We start from the raw sequence: 19,798 nt of genomic DNA, 5'->3' as shown, positions 1-19,798 counted from the left end.
GCCCTTTGGGTACCTATGTCCTCCCCAGCACCAGACTCCTAATCAAACAAGTATTGGGTACACTCAGTAATAGGCAGGGTCTCAAGTAAATCATAACTCAAATGATATTTCACACTTACCCTCTCTCTACAATTCAACTCAGTTTCAGAAAATTACAACAGAACTTCATAAATGCTCACAGCATTTCATCTCACTGCAAAATTAAGTGACTAAATAAGAGGTCACAATGCCAAAAAAGAAATGAGATAAAAAACACAAGGCAAATAAGAAAATTACAAGGTCAAATAAACTGCCCAGCCAAAGTTGTTCTAGCAGGAAGATTATCTGGTGCCCATTTGCAAAGTTGGACTGGACTTCAAGCTATTAGATAATTAACGTATTACACTGAGAGCCTCCCACATTATTTTTAAAGTTAACAGTTAGGTGTTAACAAAAAAGCAAAGGTCACATTAATGAAGCACCTATGTCCCCAAAACTGTGTTAGGTGCATTACAAGTATAATCTTAATGCTGGGACCATTAACCTCCCAGTAAGATTAAAATGGATTAGATTCATTTCACCTCTTTCAAAAGCACCATAAATTATTTGCAGTGTATTTAAGAGTGTTAAAAGTCACATTCTTTGATACATCCCTCTACAACTAGAAAAGTAAAATAAATGTGTATAAAATGTATTACTTGAATGAAGTTGTAAAGATGCTTCATTCATACCTTTAAATACTTATCTACCTCAAAGAACCAGGTTCTACACACACATACAATCATGCACATACACGCTTGAGTGTTTTTCCAAAGCCACTAAACTGCAGCCTAAGAAGAATGGCTCTGTATAAACCTGGGACTTCTGATTTGCTGAGAAGAGGCTCCCAGTTTGGGGCCAGAGTTACACACCGTGGGTAAGTGAAGCTCACTGGAAATCCTCCTCCACCCTCCCCCACAAAGCACGCAGCAGCTCCCCTAATTCAATGTCAAAGTCCTGCATTTAAGAATATCAGTTTGAAAGGGCGCTAAATGAGCAGTCTGCCTAGCGCACTCGTCTATTAACCCACGGGAGGGGAGCATGCACGCGTCCCAGGTTGCAGGTGCGCAATGACAAGTCACGCTAATCTCCGCCTGCAAAATAACATGCTCAGACCATCACCGTCACCGGAACAGTGCTCTTGCCAGAGGAGCACCTGTCTTGGCCAAGGTCTGAGGAGGTGGAGCCCGCTACCTGACTTTCTCCGTGGCTCCTCCCGTTCTCGGCCTTGAAGATGGACTTGGGCTTCCGGGACTTGAAGTTGCCCATGCTGGGTCGCAGCACGTCCAGCCTCGTGGGCTGCTCTACATGCTGCGGCGGCTCGCGGGACGGCACGGGCTCCTCTAGTGGAGCCCCGGCATCAGGATAATTTTCTTTAACATCTTCATCTCTAGAACAGGAAAGACCCAATTTAGAAAGCACCCATTTTGTATTAGGTGGACATGCTGGCAACAGGGAAGACCAGATCAACAGGCTTATTAGAAGGATGAACTAAGGTATCTACCATGATTATTTTTGTATTCTGGTCAGTTAATAAACAGTGACTGCTTTCAAATTGAAAACAAACAAAATAGAGACTAATAATCCACCCTGGGAAAGAGAGGCTGGCGATCCTCACTGCTGCTCATTTACACAGTACCTAGCAAACTTTGTAGTGTAGACTGCTGCAGAGGAACTGAATGTCACTTTTTAGATCATGCCACATTCCCTTCCCATCTTCGCTAGTGGAGACGTACTTTCTGTAGTTGTAGCTTTGCACATACTATCATATTTTTCATTTTTCACTTCAAGATGGTTTCACATGTGTCATGTTTTTCTCTCACGATAATAATGTGAGATAGTCCAGTTAGCTACTGTCATTCCTACATTATAGATTAACACTCTAAACCCCAGAGATTAAATAAAGGGCTAATTCACCCAGACCTGGAGTGGTCAGGTGGGTCCCCAGTCTCTCATGCATGTGTCCTTGGTTCAAGGCATGATGCTTCCTCCTCACTGGCAAGTCTCTAACCATCTCCTTACAACTTTCAGACGCATTTAAAAGTCTAACTGGGGTCTATTTTAATAGAACACATACTACCTCAATAGAATTAAGACAAGAGCCAAGTTTTACCCACCAAGCCATCTATCTGAACAACCCTCTCAATGCAAAGCCAAAGATCCCAGTATCTGGGTCCTGAGGGTGTGGCGTGGCTGGAGAAGACTGACCTGGCTGGCATTACCTCCACACACTCAGTGCTGGGAGGGCAGTGTTCATTTTCACACATCAATCCAATTCAACACAGCATCGCCCTGCCCCTTCAACTGCCTCAAAAATAGTGACATAATAACACTCTTATTTGAAGTCATTTGTCCCTCTTAAATCTAGATGCATTTTATTTTCTTATTTTGCTAAGAATTCAGCAACTACCATAGCCAGATGGAGCATTCCCTTTATACGATCAATATGATTGTCCTTAACCCACTGGCAATCATTCAGTACGAGACCGTGCAATTCTGTAGGACTGGCCACTTCCCCCAGGTGGTGTTTTTCCCTCCTGTGCCCTGACCAGCAGTACCCATAAAAGAGATTCTGGCAAGGTCAGCTAGCAAGCAATTCCTCATGGCTCAAGGATACATAAAGCCAAGAGACAAGATCAGCAAAAGGGTTGTATGTCGACTGCTCAGGACGCCTTTTTACAAATAAAAGATTAAACTCACTAAGCTGATATCAGAAAGATGAGCTCCAGTTAGTTCGTTTCTGGGATAAGAACAAAGAAAACATTGGGCCAGGAGGTCTGGAGCATGGCCGGGGTGCATGCAGTTGGACAAAAGATGTGGAAGTAAAATTATGTGCAAGAGTTAAAACTCAAGCTTCAGGACAAACTTCGTATCTGGTAAAGGAAAACCCAACAGGTGAAATAATTCTTCATGATAGTAACTGAAAACAAAAACAAAACAAACAACAAAACAACATCAGTGACACTGGTTAATGTTTTCCCTTAAGATCATCTATAATTTAAAAAAATTGTATGTCACGAATGGGTCTGGAAACCAATATCAAACCATGAGTTGGAACTACACTAGTTCGTTTGAAATGCGTGCCTCTCCCTAGTGACAAATACTACTCATCCACACACCCGATGCTCCTGGGTGAGCAACGAAAGAAGCAACAGCGACCTCTACCATAACCTAAATGTTCTTCATTCGAGGAGGATTCTAGAACACTCAAGAATAAAAATGATTTTTCAAATCTAAAACGATGCTTTTGATAGACTCCTTCCTAAAATAATACCTGAATTTTGTTTTCTATATCATATTTTCAAGGTGCCCAAAAGGTATAAATGTCATCCTTGACTTGAAAAACGGGGCAAAAAAGCATCTTTCTCTCATTACACAAATATAAAACCTAAATAGAAAAGTCATCTTTAGAAATACATTTCCAACCTATTACTGGTTCCTCAGAATCCCCCAAACAGAATACAGGTAATGTAATTTATGTCACCGCTTACTGGAATCAGTCATAACTGAGAAGGAGCACGGTGTTCTGAAAAGAACAAGAGTCCAAAATATCCTCCTACTTGTTAGAAATGCAGCCGGAGACACAGCACCTCACCTCTGTGACCCTCATCCGTAAAATGCCGGAATCTCTACGTGACAGAGGCAGTACAGTCTCTGTGAAATGCCTACCAAAGAAAGTTGGCTCAAGACCACAATCCAATAAATGGGGGCTACTCTCACTTGGGGCCTTGGGCGAGTGGTTATTTGCAAAGAAAAAACTGAAGGTTATTTTTAGTCTTCCCAATACCGCCAGGATAAATTCCAAACTCCTTAGCAGGGTAAACAAACCCTTTGTAATCAGGTCTTTATTTCTGGAACTTTCTTTCTTACCACTCCTGGCATCCTCAGCTCTAAGGGTTCCTGCCATCCTGAACTGCTTGCTATACCTTCAGGTTGAATTATTTTCTCTGCCCTCTGTTGGCTTGCCAGTAAGTTGCTCCCTCAGGTTTTTGGCCTTATATTCCACCAAGAAAAGAGTCATGTGCCATGTGTAATTTTCTTCAGGAATCCATCCCAGAAACCTCACTGGGTTATTTGGTCACTCTAAGTGAGTCCTCTGTTTCCCGCCAGTAAAACAGCACTTAATGCACTGTAGCATCATCTATATTCTTGCCTATCTCCTCCAGTGAACTCAATTCCTGGGAGCAGGGATTGGTTTGTCTTTCCCCATCCCGTATCTCCACTGGTTCCTGGCACACAAAAATGTATGAAACAGAGGCCTTCAACAAATGTCTGTTATCCAACAAGTGTCACACAGACCCGTGTCCAACTTCTGCCTCATAGCGGCTGTGTTATCTTGGATGAGCTACAATACCTCTGAGCCACAGTTTCTCCATCTGGGATGAGGAGGGAAACCTCAGCTTCCTTTCAGTTGTTTAGATTAAATAATAAAATGCATGTGAAAGTGCTTGAGTGAAGCAAATGTAGAAGAAATGGTTAATGTGAAGGTTCTGCCATCATAACATGAACCCGGTGATGACCAAGATCACACTCCAGACACTCAATGCCACGTTTGGTGAATAAATCTAGCAGCTCTTCCTTAACGTCTATGATGGGAACAGATGCGCTAATCAATGTTGAATTCAACAGGCATTTACTGAGCATTCTCCATAGAAAAGGTACCGTCCTGAGTGCTAAGGGGGGTATGCAAAAGTGGACAAGACAAAACTTCCTTCAACAGCTGATAATCTATTAGAAGAAATAGAACATGAGAACAAATTATTAGAATTCAAAGAAGAGACTTAAGATACCAGACCCAGATGGTTTCTGTCCTTCATAATTAAGAACCAAGCAATGGTGGGTCCTACCTGAGACTAGAGCAGTCAGTCTGATCTTCATGCAGAGAGGCTGTGTCTTCGTCACACCTGGAGAGAGGTGATAAAACCACATCAGATCCAACTGTCTGCTGCAGCAGAAGTAGCAACAGTCTAAGATTATCTGAAGATTAGCACAGGAAACTAAAAAATGGAACAATCTTTACCACTCTCTCTCAAACCAGCATCAATTTCCCAACGCCTACCAGGTAGTGACACCAATGTTGTCATATCATGTGAGCTTAAATGCTCAGAACCAGAGGTAACACTCCTTTTTCGTCCACTACTCTGCATCACCTAAGCAAACAAGATCTTAGCAAGAACCTAACTGTTCACAGCACTTGAGGAAACATCTGACACCAACACTGGTGGATTGTTGTTGGCTCAAAAGAGACTCTGCTACATACCTCTTGGCATTTCTTCTGCCTCAAGGCAGTCCCAAACCACACCAGCTGCCCTTTGGCTCACTCCGTTGGCCTCCAGACTTTCTTGACATCCTTCCTTTTCACAAAACTTCTGAAATAACCTTGTGAAAATTTCTCGGCTCTTCCATACTGAAAACTCTCCAGTGTTCCACACTGCCTAAGTGCCTCTGGAGGACAACCATTCTCTCACTCTAGTGTATGAGGGAGCCTTTGTTCCTATTCTCAGCCCTTCTCACCCCACCTCACCCCACCCCACCCCACTCCAGCCTGGAATGCTTTTTTCCATCTTCAACTCCTACTCAGCCTTCACTGCTCCAGCCTCACAAGCTCTGTGAACTTTTCTCGCCGAGTTCACCCACGTGCCATGTTCCCATTTTAACCTTAGTACAGAACGGTTTACTCTTCATTCTGAGGTTTTAGTAACCAACTAGATCTTGCCTAGCACTGTTATGTAATTCCTTTGTACCTCTGAGATCTTTTAAATTAGTTGTTAATTCCATGAAAAGAAATACCCATCATTTCTTTTTCTAGATACACTGCCACAGTGCCTACAATGTTACCCCAGAGTAGACACTCAATAAATGCTTGAATCAAATCATTAACTTGGGCCCCTCAGCAAGTCTGTTCCCTGGAATAACTGAACAGGCATTTATTGAGTACTCGCTGCCTTCCAAGTACTGCCTTAGGCATTGGAGCTGTGCTTCTCAAACTTTTTGGGATTCACGACTGACCAGTTGGTGTTCTACTTCCAATCCACTGTGGAGAGATAATTTGGTAAAAAGGTCGCAGGAATGTCAAATTCCTATAAAAGTTATTAAAGGCATACTCCCTATTTCTGTACTGTACTTGTCTCAGACAAGTTACAGACAATCTGTGAACAACACTTTGAGTAGCACTACTGCTAAAGGACAGAAAGTTGAGGAAGACCTAGCCCCTGCTCTGAGAGTCCCAGTGTAATGAGTAGACATAAATAAATAAATGTCTACATACTTAGATATAACCATAATATTTATATTACATGAAATCATTTAAAAATTTAAAATATTCCTTACCAGCAATGGTATATAATTTACCCACAGAACACATTGATGAAAGTTTCAGTCCTCTTCCCTTACTATCCCTTTTAAATTATGGTTTTGTAATGAATTAAACAAAGACCACCTACAGTCTCTAACCTTCTTTACCTGCTGGCCACTGGGGAAAAAAAAAATCCATCGACTTAACAAAATGCTCTCCTTAACAAAATGAACTCAGTTTCCTTGCTTTCCCATTTGGTTTTTTGGTTTTTTTTGACTCTCAGTAACCCACTTTGTCCATCTCATGGAAAACAACAATTAAATTCCTAAACGTTCTCTTGTTCTCCTCCATTAGAGACATTTACAGTAATAGATCATCTGAGCTGTGTAATGAATAAAAATGTTTCCCAATAAAAACAACCTAGCTAAGTAGAAAAGCCAATGAAGAACAGAAATCTAGCATTGTTGCTTCCGAAGAACTAGGGTTCAAACAGAGTTTCAATCTTAGAGCTCAACAACACCTATTGTTTGGGAATCTGGCAAGAACTTTTTTTTCTCCCCCTCATTTGATTTATTAATTTTTCTACCCAAAGTACAATTAGTTAAAAATGAGAAATCAGCACCAGAACATACAAAGTTGCAGATGCTTTCTGAAATATGAAGCCAGACCTAATTAGTTGATCCGATTTTTTTTTTTTTCAGTACACGGGCCTCTCACTGCTGTGGCCTCTCCCATTGCGAAGCACAGGCTTCGGATGCACAGGCCCAGAGGCCATGGCTCACGGGCCCAGCCGCTCCGCAGCATGTGGGATCTTCCCGGACCGGGGCGCAAACCCGTGTCCCCCACATCGGCAGGTGGACTCTCAACCACTGCGCCACCAGGGAAGCCCAGCTGATCTGATTTTAAGGACTACTGAACAACTCCAGTCATCACTCAAGAGAACACAATTCCTAGCTTGCAGACATAGCAATGAAATAGATCTCCCTATGGCTTCCGTGGCACACATATACAAGCTCTTTTAGTTCAATTTTCATTTGCTTTGATGAAGACCATCAAGCTCTAGTCAATTAACATCTTTCTGATTGTTCTACTGATTCCTTGCCCAGGAGCCCCCTGCAAATGCACAATACTGGCCCAATTATAAAACTGGATTCCACACTGGGAACCCATATCCAAATATTCCTACTCCTGGAAAAAAAATCAACACAGATCAAGTGTCCAACTGGTCTTGGGCATGAGATTCTCTTCCTACATGTTATTCCAATAAAAGAATTTAAAGACCAACCCTTTAATGATGTTCTTTGTAAATTATCAAATCCAGGTATCTTCTAGTATAAACTTTTTCAAACTGTAAATTGTGACCTATTAGTAGGTCCTGAAATTAGACAGCAGCTACCAGCATTTTGTTGGTACTGTTGGTACAGAAACAGAATAGAAAATGTCAGTACAGTGAGGGTTAAGTATTATTTCACAAAACTTGTTTAAATAAACCATATCTATACGTTTGTGCTGGACTGCAACATAAAATATGTTTATTGTTGTTCACAGTAAAAAATGTGAAGACACCTCTATTAAACGACTTCCTTTGAGGTTCTCATCAACTAGATTCTAAGTTCCCAGAGTTCTTAATTTGTGGTTGCCCAGACAATACATGGATAATTTGTCCTTGCCATCAGTTCTTTGTGAAATGCTCAGGGTTGTACCTTTTCTCTCTATGTGGACTTTTGCTTCCTCTATCAACCACAAACAAGAAAAAGTTACATGGTACTTTATAGCTCACCTTCTCTTTCATATGATCTCAATTAAGCCTGACAATGGTGTGAGGTAGGAACTACCTTCACACAGGGGCTAAGGAATTTCCCAGGATTCCGAGGCGTACAGCAGTGATGCCTGTGTCAATTCTGTTCCACCACACTAAGCCCACTGAACAGTCTCTTCAGTCTATGCTCCCAGGGGTTCACAAGAGAGAGAAAGACTTGTTTCTTAGAATAATGGTGGAGAAAGAAGTACCCATGAGAGGTTCTCTTTTTTGTCTTGGGGTAAATAAGAAGAGAAATCTCAGACTGGTGATTAGATAAAATGTAGTTGCACCCGGAAGGGGACTTCTATTCCCTGCAGTACCATGTCCCTTGAAGGCAAAGTTGCAGGGATATAGCCTGCAATTCTGTGGGATTTCTCAAAGTGTGTCTGATTAAAATACAGGTTCCACTATACGCAATAACCTGGGATAAACCATAATGGAAAAGAATATAAAAAAGAATGTGTATGTGTGTGTATATATATATATATATATATATATATATATATATATATAAATCACTTTGCTGTACAGCAGAAATTAACACACTGTAAATCAACTATAATTCAATTTTTAAAAATAAATTAATTTTTTTTAATGGAAAAAATATAGCAAGTTCCAGCCTCATCCCCAACCCCAGCCCCACTAGATCAACTCTCTGAGGGTGGAGCCCAGGAATGACAGTTTTTAAATTAGACTGCCCTTCTCCCCACATAACTAGTATGCTTCTAAACAGTTCAACATTGACCTAAAGGTTAAAAGACCCAGACCAGCAAGTGGGCTGACTCCAACATATTCACCTATTTCTAGGTTCCCACTTGGGAATAAAGCCTGGGAAGCTGGATTTTTCACAAGCCCTCGTTCCCTTCCCCAGTTGATACTGATAATCAGTTGGGTTTGAGAATTACTGCTTTGCATGATAACTAGTGTTGCAGAATTCATTGCTGGGCAGGCTGCATTTCAAATAACGGGTTAGCCAGGGCAACAGAGGAGATGACCATGGAAAAATAACAGATGAAAGGGCGCTGCAGATACAGAAGGGAAGGCCAAGGCCATTCTGATCTCAGAAGAATTTGGGTAGCAAAAGAAATTGAACTGGTCCAGAGCTGCACAGACAGGGCCAGGCATGGGAGAAACTGAGAAAAGCATAAAATACGTCCTTGAGTCCCTCCCAATTCCCCTTCGCTTTGACTCTTATAAGACCCCCAGCTGGCCAAGCAGAACCCTCTTAGGTTAGAATAGCTGATAACATAATTTATATTAAAGTATTAATGACAATTTGAATCCACCTCCCAGGGGCACCAGACTTGTTAATTTCCATTTTAATAAGGGTCGCCACCAGAGTTCTTCATCCAAAAACAAAATCATCTCTAGGTAGAATTTCAGGGACTAAAAAAATAAATACATGTGGGTAGGAGAAAGTAGGAGTGGGGTGGGGCTAGGAGAAAGGGGACATTTTCTCATATCTAAAACATATAAGAGAGGCAAGTGCCTCCTCTGTGCGTGCCGAGACCAGACGTGAACATTTACTGATTACATGCTACTTCTTTGTCTCAGTGTAGTGCATCCTGGTCCTGCTGACTTTAAGGTCATGCCCAAAGAACCGTGGAAAATGGTTCATATTACTGAAGCGAGGAGAAAATACTATATTAGATGATGACTAGCTTTAAAGGCCCCTCGTCTGTACTGTTACACCAATGAAGATTTGGTCTGTACTGTTACATTTATGAAGATTTGGCCTGTACTGTTACACCTACGAAGATTTGGCGTGTACTGTTACACCTATGAAGATCTGCTATGCTTCAAATGTTCTCCTCAGATTTTTAGATTAGCCAGATGGCATTTCCCATTGTCACTCAGTGCCTTTTAAAATAAATCACTGTCACTTCTGTGAAAACAACAACAGGATCTTATGCAATCAGAACTCCTTGGGGAGTGTCCAAAGACAAGGTACCGGACTTTCCCCAGCATTTAACTATAAAACCATTTAAAAAAAATTGTCCATGTGAAATCTAGAACTAAGTAACTCCATTTTGAAGCTGCTGTGCCTATAGCTGACTTTCAGGATTTAGCCACACAGGCGTCCTGAGAATCAGGCCCAGAAAGCATCCGGTGCTGTAAGCACAGCAAAAGGAGGAAAGCAATACCTGTGCACCTGAACCAGGAGTCACAGCCTCATCTTTGGCCTGCAAACTTTGGCCTGCATCTCTCCCCACTCTTAGGCTTTTAGAAAAGCAAAGTTGGAGCACCGTTACCAAGCAATCTCATTAACAGGACACAGCAGGTCCCAATGAGTATTTTACATTGGATCTTCTAAAATCAACCCTGGGCCATGTTTTTAAAAAAGTAACTAAACTTAATTGAGGCCAAAGCTCAACACTGAGAAAGCAGCGTATCCAAACAGAGAAACAAAGGAATGTGAAAAACAAGAGGGCCTGGGAAGCCCTGTAGCCCTCCATCACCAAGTCACTGTGACAGTGACCTGAAACTCACATAATTTATTTGCCTTTTAGAGAACTTTAGCAAATAACTCCCAAGTTACCGGGACTTCTGTATCAAACTTGCAGCATTTTTAAATGTAGTTGAGTATACAACCTTATACCCCCTTTTTCCTGAAAAACTGTTTAGAGTGACTTCTATCATAAGGTCCTGGAAGTAAACATAATGAGTTAGCCTAGAGAAAGACTACTAAATATAGATAGTTCATACATATATGGATATATGTAAATCATATCAGTTACATATAGTATGAGCATAATACACTACCTGTTAATTTTTAACATATACATATAACATAGTATTAGAAAAACACATTAAGGAAGGGATGACGAATTAAAACCACAAACTATAAATATCTAATTAAAAAATACCATGCATGCTGGCCTAGAGTAAAATATTCACTCCCTCATTCCATGTTTGAACGGTGTTAGTTGTCCCAATCGAAAGCTTTAACCATGAGACTAGATAACGCATTCCTCCTATAGCCAGATCTCTGAGGGCAGAAGACAAAATTGACCAAGGGCATGCAAGAAAAGTTTACTCTACTGTGTCTTAAAAGTCTGTACACAGCAGAGGGTGCGACTAAGTTTAGCCTATTTATCACATGCCAGAATCCAACTCATTTCACATCCATCTCCTATTTGCCGTAAATGTACACAGCATGCTCCATGAAAACAGACACCAACGTTGGCAAAATACAACAAAGCTTCCCTACTGAACTGTCAAAGAGATTTATTTTTTAAAAATCTGAACTCCAAGAACACATATTTTGGAGCATTGAGCTCCCGCAGGCCATCAGTTCGTTTTAATAGCTCTCCCGTAGTTGCTAAAAGACTGATTTCAACCTGTAAAGATTTCTGGGCCCCATCAGTCCCCACGTCTCGCGGTCTTCACAGCCCCAGATTACAGGAGACAATGCATCTAGTACCCAGAGCGGCTGGAAACGGTGGAGGATACCTTCCCGATAGTTGCTTCCTGAGAAAGGCATGCAAATCTTATTTTAGTGACAAGAATCACTTACTCTGTTACAGCGGTGCTGCTGAAGGAATTATCCTGAAGGCTGAAACAGAAACAAGAAAACATCAGCCAAGTCCGGCCGGGGAGCCGTCTCCCTGATTGCTCTCCGGGAGTTAGAGCACATACACAAACATGGCATTGCAAGGCAAATCTCAGGGCTCCCCGGCACGCTCACTCTACCTTGGGCTGCTGTCTGCACATGCTCGTAACGACACCCCCAGCAGGGGCCCGGCCGCACGGGCGAACCACAAAGCCCGGCAGCCCGCGAGGCTGCGGGGACAGAGCTGGGCGGGGCGCGGCGGCGGGGCCGGGACTCCGGGACCCCCTCAAGAAGCACCTGGAGCGTGACCGCACAACCCCAATCTCGCCAGCCGGGCGCCGCGTTTAATCCGGGCCTCCCGGCACCCACCACCCCCGGGAAAGCCTGTTTCTGCCTAGGTGCTGAAATCCGCGGGGGACTTGCTTTCTTCCAGACGTCTCCTACCAGTTTTACAGAGCTACCTCCCTCTAGGGATGGAGGCTCGCAGAGATTCAGAGACCGTTCAGAAAAAGCTGGAAGGGAACGAGAAGGGGGAGGGGAACATAGCTGCTGTTTTGGGGGTGTGGATGTGTGGGTGTGTGTTTATTGCCCAGGAGAAAGAAAAGCCTCTGAAAAAAGGGCTAGCTGCATCACACCAGATCTGTCTGCACTCTGTTATTTCAGTCCCGAAGAGGAAGCGCCCAGCCCCGGACTGCAGAGCTGTGAATGAGCCCACGCAGGGCGGGTGGAGAATTTGTTCCAGGCATTAGCTGGTGACTGGGGGGGGTTGGGGGGGGCGTGCGCGAGATGGAGTTTCCTCTGCAACAGCAGCCCGCCCGAGCTCCACTCCCAACCACCTTTACAAAAGATGAGAGGGCAAATGCACCCACGCTACCGCCTTTAAATAAAGGCAGCCTTGCTGGGGGAGGGGACGGCTGTTAGCCCCTACTTGCTTCGTTCCCCTGGAGATGTTTGTCCTGCATTCTTTCCATTGTTAATTTCTCCTGCCCGTTGACCTTGACATGGAGTGAACAGTCACCTGGGAAAGATGCTTATTTTGAATTTCGAATTAAGAAGACTTCCCCATTCCCTTCTTTTAATCTCTCCATTCCCAGAAGCAGCTGAGACGGTTTTCAGTCAAAATTATATCAGACGGTGAGTTAAACGATAGCAAAAAATTTCAAAATTTCATTTTCAGATTCTCGGAAAAATTACTCAAAATGTGGTACCAAGGGGAAAGAGCGAGACCTTTCAGTGTCATGAGACATTTTTCACAGGTCCACCCAAAGACTGCTTAATTCTCTAAAAAAAATGGACTTGTGTTTGACATGTTATTCACTGTTAGTTAGATTCCTGACACTGTGGAGTTACGTGTTAACATGGCACATTTTGTCCAATCTGTCCAGAGGAAAAGATAACCTCAGCGTTGATGGTTTTATTGCATGGTGCAGCTTTAACCAATTTTGCATCTAACCTAACAATCGTATACTAACATTATTTCTAAATGCCTGCAAATGTTCGGATCCTCAAAATGCTCTTGGAACCAAGAATATCATCGTCTTATAGATCCCCTCATTAATCATCATCTTGTAGATCCCCTCTTATGGATCCCCTTATTAAAGTTAACAGATCTGATATGTCCCTATATTTGTATCAGAGTCATATCTTTAACTTTCAAAGTTATACTTTGAAAAGTCAAAATAGAGTTTTCAAAGAACAGGTTTCCTTAAGTTCCTTTGCAATTTTCCTTTCCTCTCTCTAAATATTTTTAAAAGTAGCTGAATAAAAGCCTAACACAGGCATTCCCTGGAAATACTGCAGGTTTGCTTCCAGACCACCACAATAAAGCAAATGTTGCAATAAAGCTCATCACACGAATTTTTCGGTTTCCCAGTATGTATAAAAGTTATGTTTACACTATACTGTAGTCTACTAAGTGTGCAATAGCATTAAGTCTGAAAAAACAATGTACATACCTTAATTTAAAAATACTTCATTCCTAAAAAATGCTCCCCATCATCTGAGCCTTCAGTGAGTCATAATCTTTTGGCCAGCGGCAGGGAGGGTCTTGCCCCGATGTTGATGGCTGCTGACTGGTCAGGGTGGTGGTTGCTGAAGGGTGGGAGGCTGTGGTCATTTCTTAAAATAAGACAAGGAAGTCTGCCATGTCAATTTAAGCTTCCATTCACGAATGGTTTCTCTGGAGCATGCAATGCTGTTTGATAGCATTTCCCCCACAATAGAACTTCAAATTGGAGTCAGTCCTCTCAAACCCTGCCACCGTTTTCTCACCCAAGTGTGTGTAGTATTCTAAATCTTTTGCTGCCACTTCAATAATCTTCACAGCATCTTCACCAGGGGCAGATTACATCTCAAGAAACCACTGTCTTTATTAACCATAAGAAGCAACTCTTTTGTTAAAGGTTTATCATGAGATTGCAGCAGTTCAGTCACATCTTCAGGCTCACTTCTAATTCTAGTTCTCTTGCTATTTCCACCATATTTTCAGTTACTGCCTCACCTGAAGTCTTGAACCCCTCAAAGTCATCCATGAAGGTTGGAATCAACTTCATCCAACCTGCTGTTAATGTTGATATTTTGACCTCTTCCCATGAATCACCAATGTTCTTAATGGCATCTGGAATGGTGAATCCTTTCCAGAAGGTTTTCAATTTACTTCGCCCAGATCCATCAGAGGAATCACAACCTAGGGCAGCTACAGCCTTACAAGACCTATTTCTTTGACAACAGGACTGGAAATTCTAAAGTACTCCTCGATTCATGGGCTGCAGAATGGATGCTGCGTTTTAATTTCCTACAGGAACATTTCCTTTGCATTCACAGCTTGGCTGTTTGGCACAAGAGGCCTATAGATTTCACATGTCCTCCTCACTAAGCTTAATCATTTCTAGCTTTTGATGCTAGCGAGAGATGTGCAATCCTTCCTTTCACTTGAACACTTGGAGGCAATGGTAGAGTTATTAGCTGGACTAATTTCAATACTGTTGTGTCTCAAGGAATAGGGAGAACCAAGGAAACGGAGAGAGAGAGGGAATGGCCAACTGGTGGAGCAGTCAGAACACACAGAGCATTTATCAATTAAGTTCATCATCTTCTATGGGTGCAATTCGTGGTGCCCCAAAACAATTACAATAGTAACATCAAAGAGCACTAATCGGGCTTCCCTGGTGGCGCAGTGGTTGAGAGTCCGCCTGCCGATGCAGGGGACACGGGTTCGTGTCCCGGTCTGGGAAGATCCCACGTGCCGCAGAGCGGCTGAGCCCGTGAGCCATGGCCTCTGAGCCTGCGCGTCCGGAGCCTGTGCTCCGCAACGGGAGAGGCCACAACAGTGAGAGGCCCGCGTACCGCAAAAAAAAAAAAAAAAAAAGCACTAATCATGGATCACCATAACAAATATAATAATAATGAAAAAGTTTGATATATTGTGAGAACTATCAAAATGTGACACAGAGTCACAAGATGAACCAATGCTGGTGGGAAAATGGTGCCAAAAGACTTACTTGACACAGGGTTGCCACAAACCTTCAATTTGCTACAAAAACGCAGTGTCCGCAAAGAGCAAAAAGGGAAGCACAATTAAATGAGGTGTGCCTATATGGTCTCAGATTTGAACTCTATGGACTAAAATAACTTTAGAAGTATTCAGCTCTTGAATGATTTAATATATAGTGTGAATACATTTGTAAGCCACCTACTGCCTCATACGAGTTATGTTCAGGAGTGTCAGACATGGCCTCTTCACTATGTATGTGTACGCATTATTTAAAAATCACAAAACGAGGTTTATTCTTTCTGTCTTATTGAGACCAAAAAAGGTAAGTTTATATTCAGCATTCTTGGCTCTAAAAATGCAAAGGTTGCCAGTTTTCAGAAACCTCTTTTACTCATTGTCTATGGTGCTGATTCCAAATGTTCTAATGCAGAGAAAGGTCATACTTTTCTCATTTAAGTATTCCTTGTGATCTATTTGGAATGGAAAAACATAACGCTCTCAACTTTGAAACAGGACTTGGACAAGTATATGAAGTAATGTGGGCCCTTCAAAAATAACATGAAATAACAACTGTATAAAATAAGTGCAGGTATTCAGTAATGTCTACGGATAAGAAATAAGGATTTTCAGCGGCTCCATGAATAGTAGGGACTAAAATTAGCTTTTAGGTAGTATTCTCATTCAATGAAACAATTTTTTGATATAGTTGATTATGGTTAAAAAAAAAAAACACAAAAAAGTCCCAGAAAAAAAAAATTCTTGTTTTTTGCAGCATGTAAAAAATTCAACCATTTTAATTCTTATTTTTAAACAATTCTTCTAACATTATGTTTTCATTTTAAATCAGGTTTAAAGTTTATCTTTATAGTGTCTGGGGCTTTGTTTTGTTCTGATACTTTGTATTATTCAACTTGGAATACGAAAATACTGATGAATAATTATATAACATCTGGTTATTTTGGAGACACTAATTGACTAAATAGTAGTTCAAGATGAGTTTTAAAAGAGAAGCAGAAAACCTACAGTCCTGGACTTCTAGAAGTAAGTTGTAGATCAGTGTTTCCCAAAGTGTCCTCAGTGGAATTCTAGTCTCCCAGATGGTCTAAGAAAAGAAAAAAAGAGGGTTACATGATCAGAAATAAGTTTTTGAAAGGAAGTATATTATAACTTCACAATGCATATTAGGCAGTATTTTGTTTTTCAACCAACATTTCTCAAACTCAATGAAGACCAAACAGTTTTTTGTTCAATGTCATCTATTAACATCATGTTGAACTGGAAATTTTGAGGAAAAAGTTCCAGAGTGTATCAGGGAAAAACAAATGCAAAACAGATTAACTGGTATAATTATTAATTGAACAAATGACGCTACATGGCTGTCACTATTCCGTAGCTATGAACAATCCAGACACCGTCCCTGTCATCATGATGTTTTTAGAGTAATTATGAATGTATGTATATACATATAATATATAGTATATATTTTATGTACAACCCTATTTTATACAATATAAGTAGAATAAGGGGGAAATAAAGATGCTAGATTTGAATATGGTTAATTCACTTAAATGTTAAAAGTTTCAATGTTTTACTTTTTCTATCAGTACTCTTAAAGTCAACATCTGAATTTCCGACTTAATAGTCTTTATTATAATTGAAGATAAATTAATTCTAATGTATGGACTTGGCTATATGCAAAATATAAAGCAATAATATAGTGGTCAAGAAAGAAATGTCTAGAGTTGCCAGGGTTCAAGACTCACCTGTTACTAGTAGTTTGAACTTGGACAACCACTCCATGCCTCAGTTTTCTCAACTGCAAAAGTGGAGGTAATAATTACCTATTCTCATGGATTTTAATGGAGACTAAATGACGTAACTGAAAATGACAGAAAAAAGTCAATAAATGTTCTCCTCACTATAATTTTTATTATTATTACAATAAATAAGAAGATATAAACAAAGTCTGGAACAGGATGAACAAACTGCTGTGCTTGGGTAGCAGGTTTAAAAGATGAAATTTTCTTTCTATTTCTCATAATGGCACAGTGTTATATAGGGTTTTTGTTTTTGTTTTAAGAACAATAAAAATGAAAACTTTACTAAATGTAGATGGACTGCTCTTAAAAATGAAATGAGCTCCATCCAGACTGGCTCTGTGCTCACTTTACAGTTCTTTGATGTAAAATACCCACACATCCCTGGAAGAACATTCCATTCTGAGAAATCACCTTCTGCAAGCTCCTGCGGCAAGCAGCCAGCATCCTAACAATGCCAGGAAGTCAGCAGAGGCCTGCTCCACTGGTCGCCACACAGCGACTCTTAGCTTCCTGCCAGCACCCTTGGGAGTGAGCAGGCTTCCCTGTGCAAAGAGAGAACTCTTGCCTGAAAAGATAATGTTCCGTAAAGGAAACTCTCCCTAATTCTCTGTCCTCTTGTCCTTTCCCTCTCCAGCCCCAATACCTGATGTGGCAACCAAAGAGGCCTCATTATCTGAGTGATTGACCTCTCTGAGCTCCCGAAGATTCAAAGATGTCCAGCGAAGCAAAGGTGAGATACCAAAAATATAAACCAATGGAGGACTGGTTATGATACTGGTTTCCATTCAAACATCCCCCCACCCTCCAATTAATGCTAGTGTACAGCAAGTCCACCTCTGTGTGACAATCTCTCTGATTCGTCTGACAACAAAATGCAGATATGTAAACGGATTGCTAATCAAAGTTTTAATTTGTGTACAAGATTCAGAATTCCATGAAGTCAGTGGAGGTGATGGTGGAGACTGGTTTGAATCACATTCAAAACCAGTGATAAACAAGGTTTTGACAATAACAAGAATAAAAAATTGACAAGGATGGTGACACGTCAATACTGAAGGGAATGAGTTAAATATTAAAGGATTAAGAGTGGTTCTTGGAAAAATGTATGAAGCCCTTAATTAATTTTGTAAATGTTACCTTTTTATAATTATGTAGTACATGTCAAATGTCAAGTGAAGGTGATCATTCTGAGCTATTAAAATTTTTGCAGAAAAATTATATATAAATCCCCTCCAATGGGCCGAATTTATTCTTGATTGTTTCTAAGAATTAGCTCACTATGACAATTATATCCATAATGGAAAGTAAGAACATTTTTATAACATATTTGCTGTTTACCATGACCTACCAGGCCCTATGCACCCTGGCCCTGAGACAACTCTGAACTTCCCTCCAATCATGCTGGCCTCCCTGCTCTTATTACAACAGGTGAACTTGATCCTTCCCTAGGCCCTTTGCACTTGCTATTCCCTTTGCTGGGAACACCACCCCCAGATCTGCTCAAATGTGCTTCCTTGAGGAAAATGTCCCTGACCACACTCCCTAAACTAGCAGCTCCCATCACTTTATTCTGTCTTATTTTCTTCATAGGACCTGATGTTTAATAATTGTTCATCTATTTGTGTTATAATTGCCCCCTCCACTAGAATGGGAGCTCTTTGAAGACAAAGATTTGTGGGTCTTATTCACTACTGTACTCCCAGGGCTGAAAATGGTGTCTACCATGGTAGCTACCCGGTAAATGCTTGTGAAATGAAATGAATGAGTGAATATTCACTTCCACTTTTTTTTTTTTCAAGATAAAGCTCTATTCACCCCTTATTTTTTCTATTTACTTTGAACTGTTAGCTCCTGTTTTAAGTGACTCACCTTAAGTGGGCTTTTTCCAAGACAAGTTACCTTCGGGTAATGAGGCTTTCCTGTTTCAGACCTTTCTTCCTTGGCTTTGCAGGGATAACAAACAGATTTCATGCTGTTATGCCAACAGAGTTGATGGTACCAGTTGCCCAGAACATTGTTTGTTCCTGAGGGGTGGTCCCAGTCCAGCCAGAAAGACAATAGGGGATCGATCAATCACCAGTGTTTGCTATGGGACAAGATGGGGGCATGGTAGTAGAATTATTGATTTAGAACGCCTTATTAAAACAAAAATTTTCTTGGGAAAAAACACATTTCATTATTAACACCTTAGCTTGAATTAATTTTCAGATGATCAAATACATCCTTCCTATTGATGGGATTCTTAAGAACCTCAGAAGTTAACTGGTCTAGTTCTTTTTAAACATCTAAACTTGTACCAGGACAGTCCCCCAACTGCTGCTTGAAACCTTCAGGAACAAGAAATTTACACTCCACAAGCTCCTTTATTGGACTCCTCTAATTCTTGAAAAAAATTTCTTTCCACTTGAGCCCTCCACCATCGCTTGTTACTTTCAACTGTGAATGAACACCTCTAAATATGAATCTACCCCATCTTCTCGTCTCCTGGCCAAATCTTCCCCATTCCTTCAGTACATTTTCACATGGTTTGATTTAGAATCCCTTCAGCGTCTTTCTGGGTTGTGTAGCACTGGATAAACTGTGAAAATGTCCTCTTAAAGTGCACCTACTATCCTGAACATGTTATTACTTCAGGCATGGTTTGTTCAGTGAAGACCAAAATGGGATTCGCACCTCCTCCTTTTAACATTATACTCTTTGCATGTGGCCCAAGATAACTGTGCATGGTTCTGGTGGTTACATCACCCCATGGACCCAGATTGTTGGAGTCAACAGCTACTCCAGATCCACATCTGTGCCTTCCAAAAGAGAGCAACTG

The 19,798-nt window shown here is 41.2% G+C and overlaps 1 protein-coding gene and 1 long non-coding RNA gene across 10 annotated transcripts in view; both read right to left on the bottom strand.

Moving 5' to 3' along the window:
- FAM13C (family with sequence similarity 13 member C) overlaps positions 1 to 12,374 on the bottom strand; it is a 124,663-nt gene extending 112,289 nt beyond the window's left edge. For 4 of the 9 annotated variants that reach the window (XM_059055047.2, XM_059055046.2, XM_067025613.1 and 1 more), the window contains exons 1-3: positions 11,632 to 11,794; positions 4,866 to 4,922; positions 1,213 to 1,408 (exon numbers count right to left, since the gene is read on the bottom strand). In XM_059055047.2, coding sequence (XP_058911030.1) covers positions 1,213 to 1,408; positions 4,866 to 4,922; positions 11,632 to 11,693 — 315 coding nt within the window. In that variant the 5' untranslated portion in view covers positions 11,694 to 11,794. Of the gene's footprint in view, positions 1 to 1,212; positions 1,409 to 4,865; positions 4,923 to 11,631 lie in introns of all 9 variants that reach the window. The other 5 variants (XM_059055048.2, XM_067025617.1, XM_067025615.1 and 2 more) reach the window with 4 other exon arrangements.
- A 3,832-nt stretch (positions 12,375 to 16,206) lies between these two features.
- Positions 16,207 to 19,016, bottom strand: LOC131751385 (uncharacterized). Its single transcript, XR_010839309.1, has 3 exons — positions 18,850 to 19,016; positions 16,924 to 17,039; positions 16,207 to 16,262 (listed from the first exon to the last, which is right to left on the bottom strand). It is a non-coding gene; the product is annotated as an uncharacterized lncRNA (long non-coding RNA).
- Positions 19,017 to 19,798: the final 782 nt, after the last annotated feature.

This window comes from Kogia breviceps, chromosome 2, assembly GCF_026419965.1.
Source record: "Kogia breviceps isolate mKogBre1 chromosome 2, mKogBre1 haplotype 1, whole genome shotgun sequence".
In the NCBI taxonomy this organism is placed as follows: Eukaryota; Metazoa; Chordata; class Mammalia; order Artiodactyla; family Physeteridae; genus Kogia; species Kogia breviceps.
This window is presented reverse-complemented; position numbering and strand designations above follow the sequence as displayed.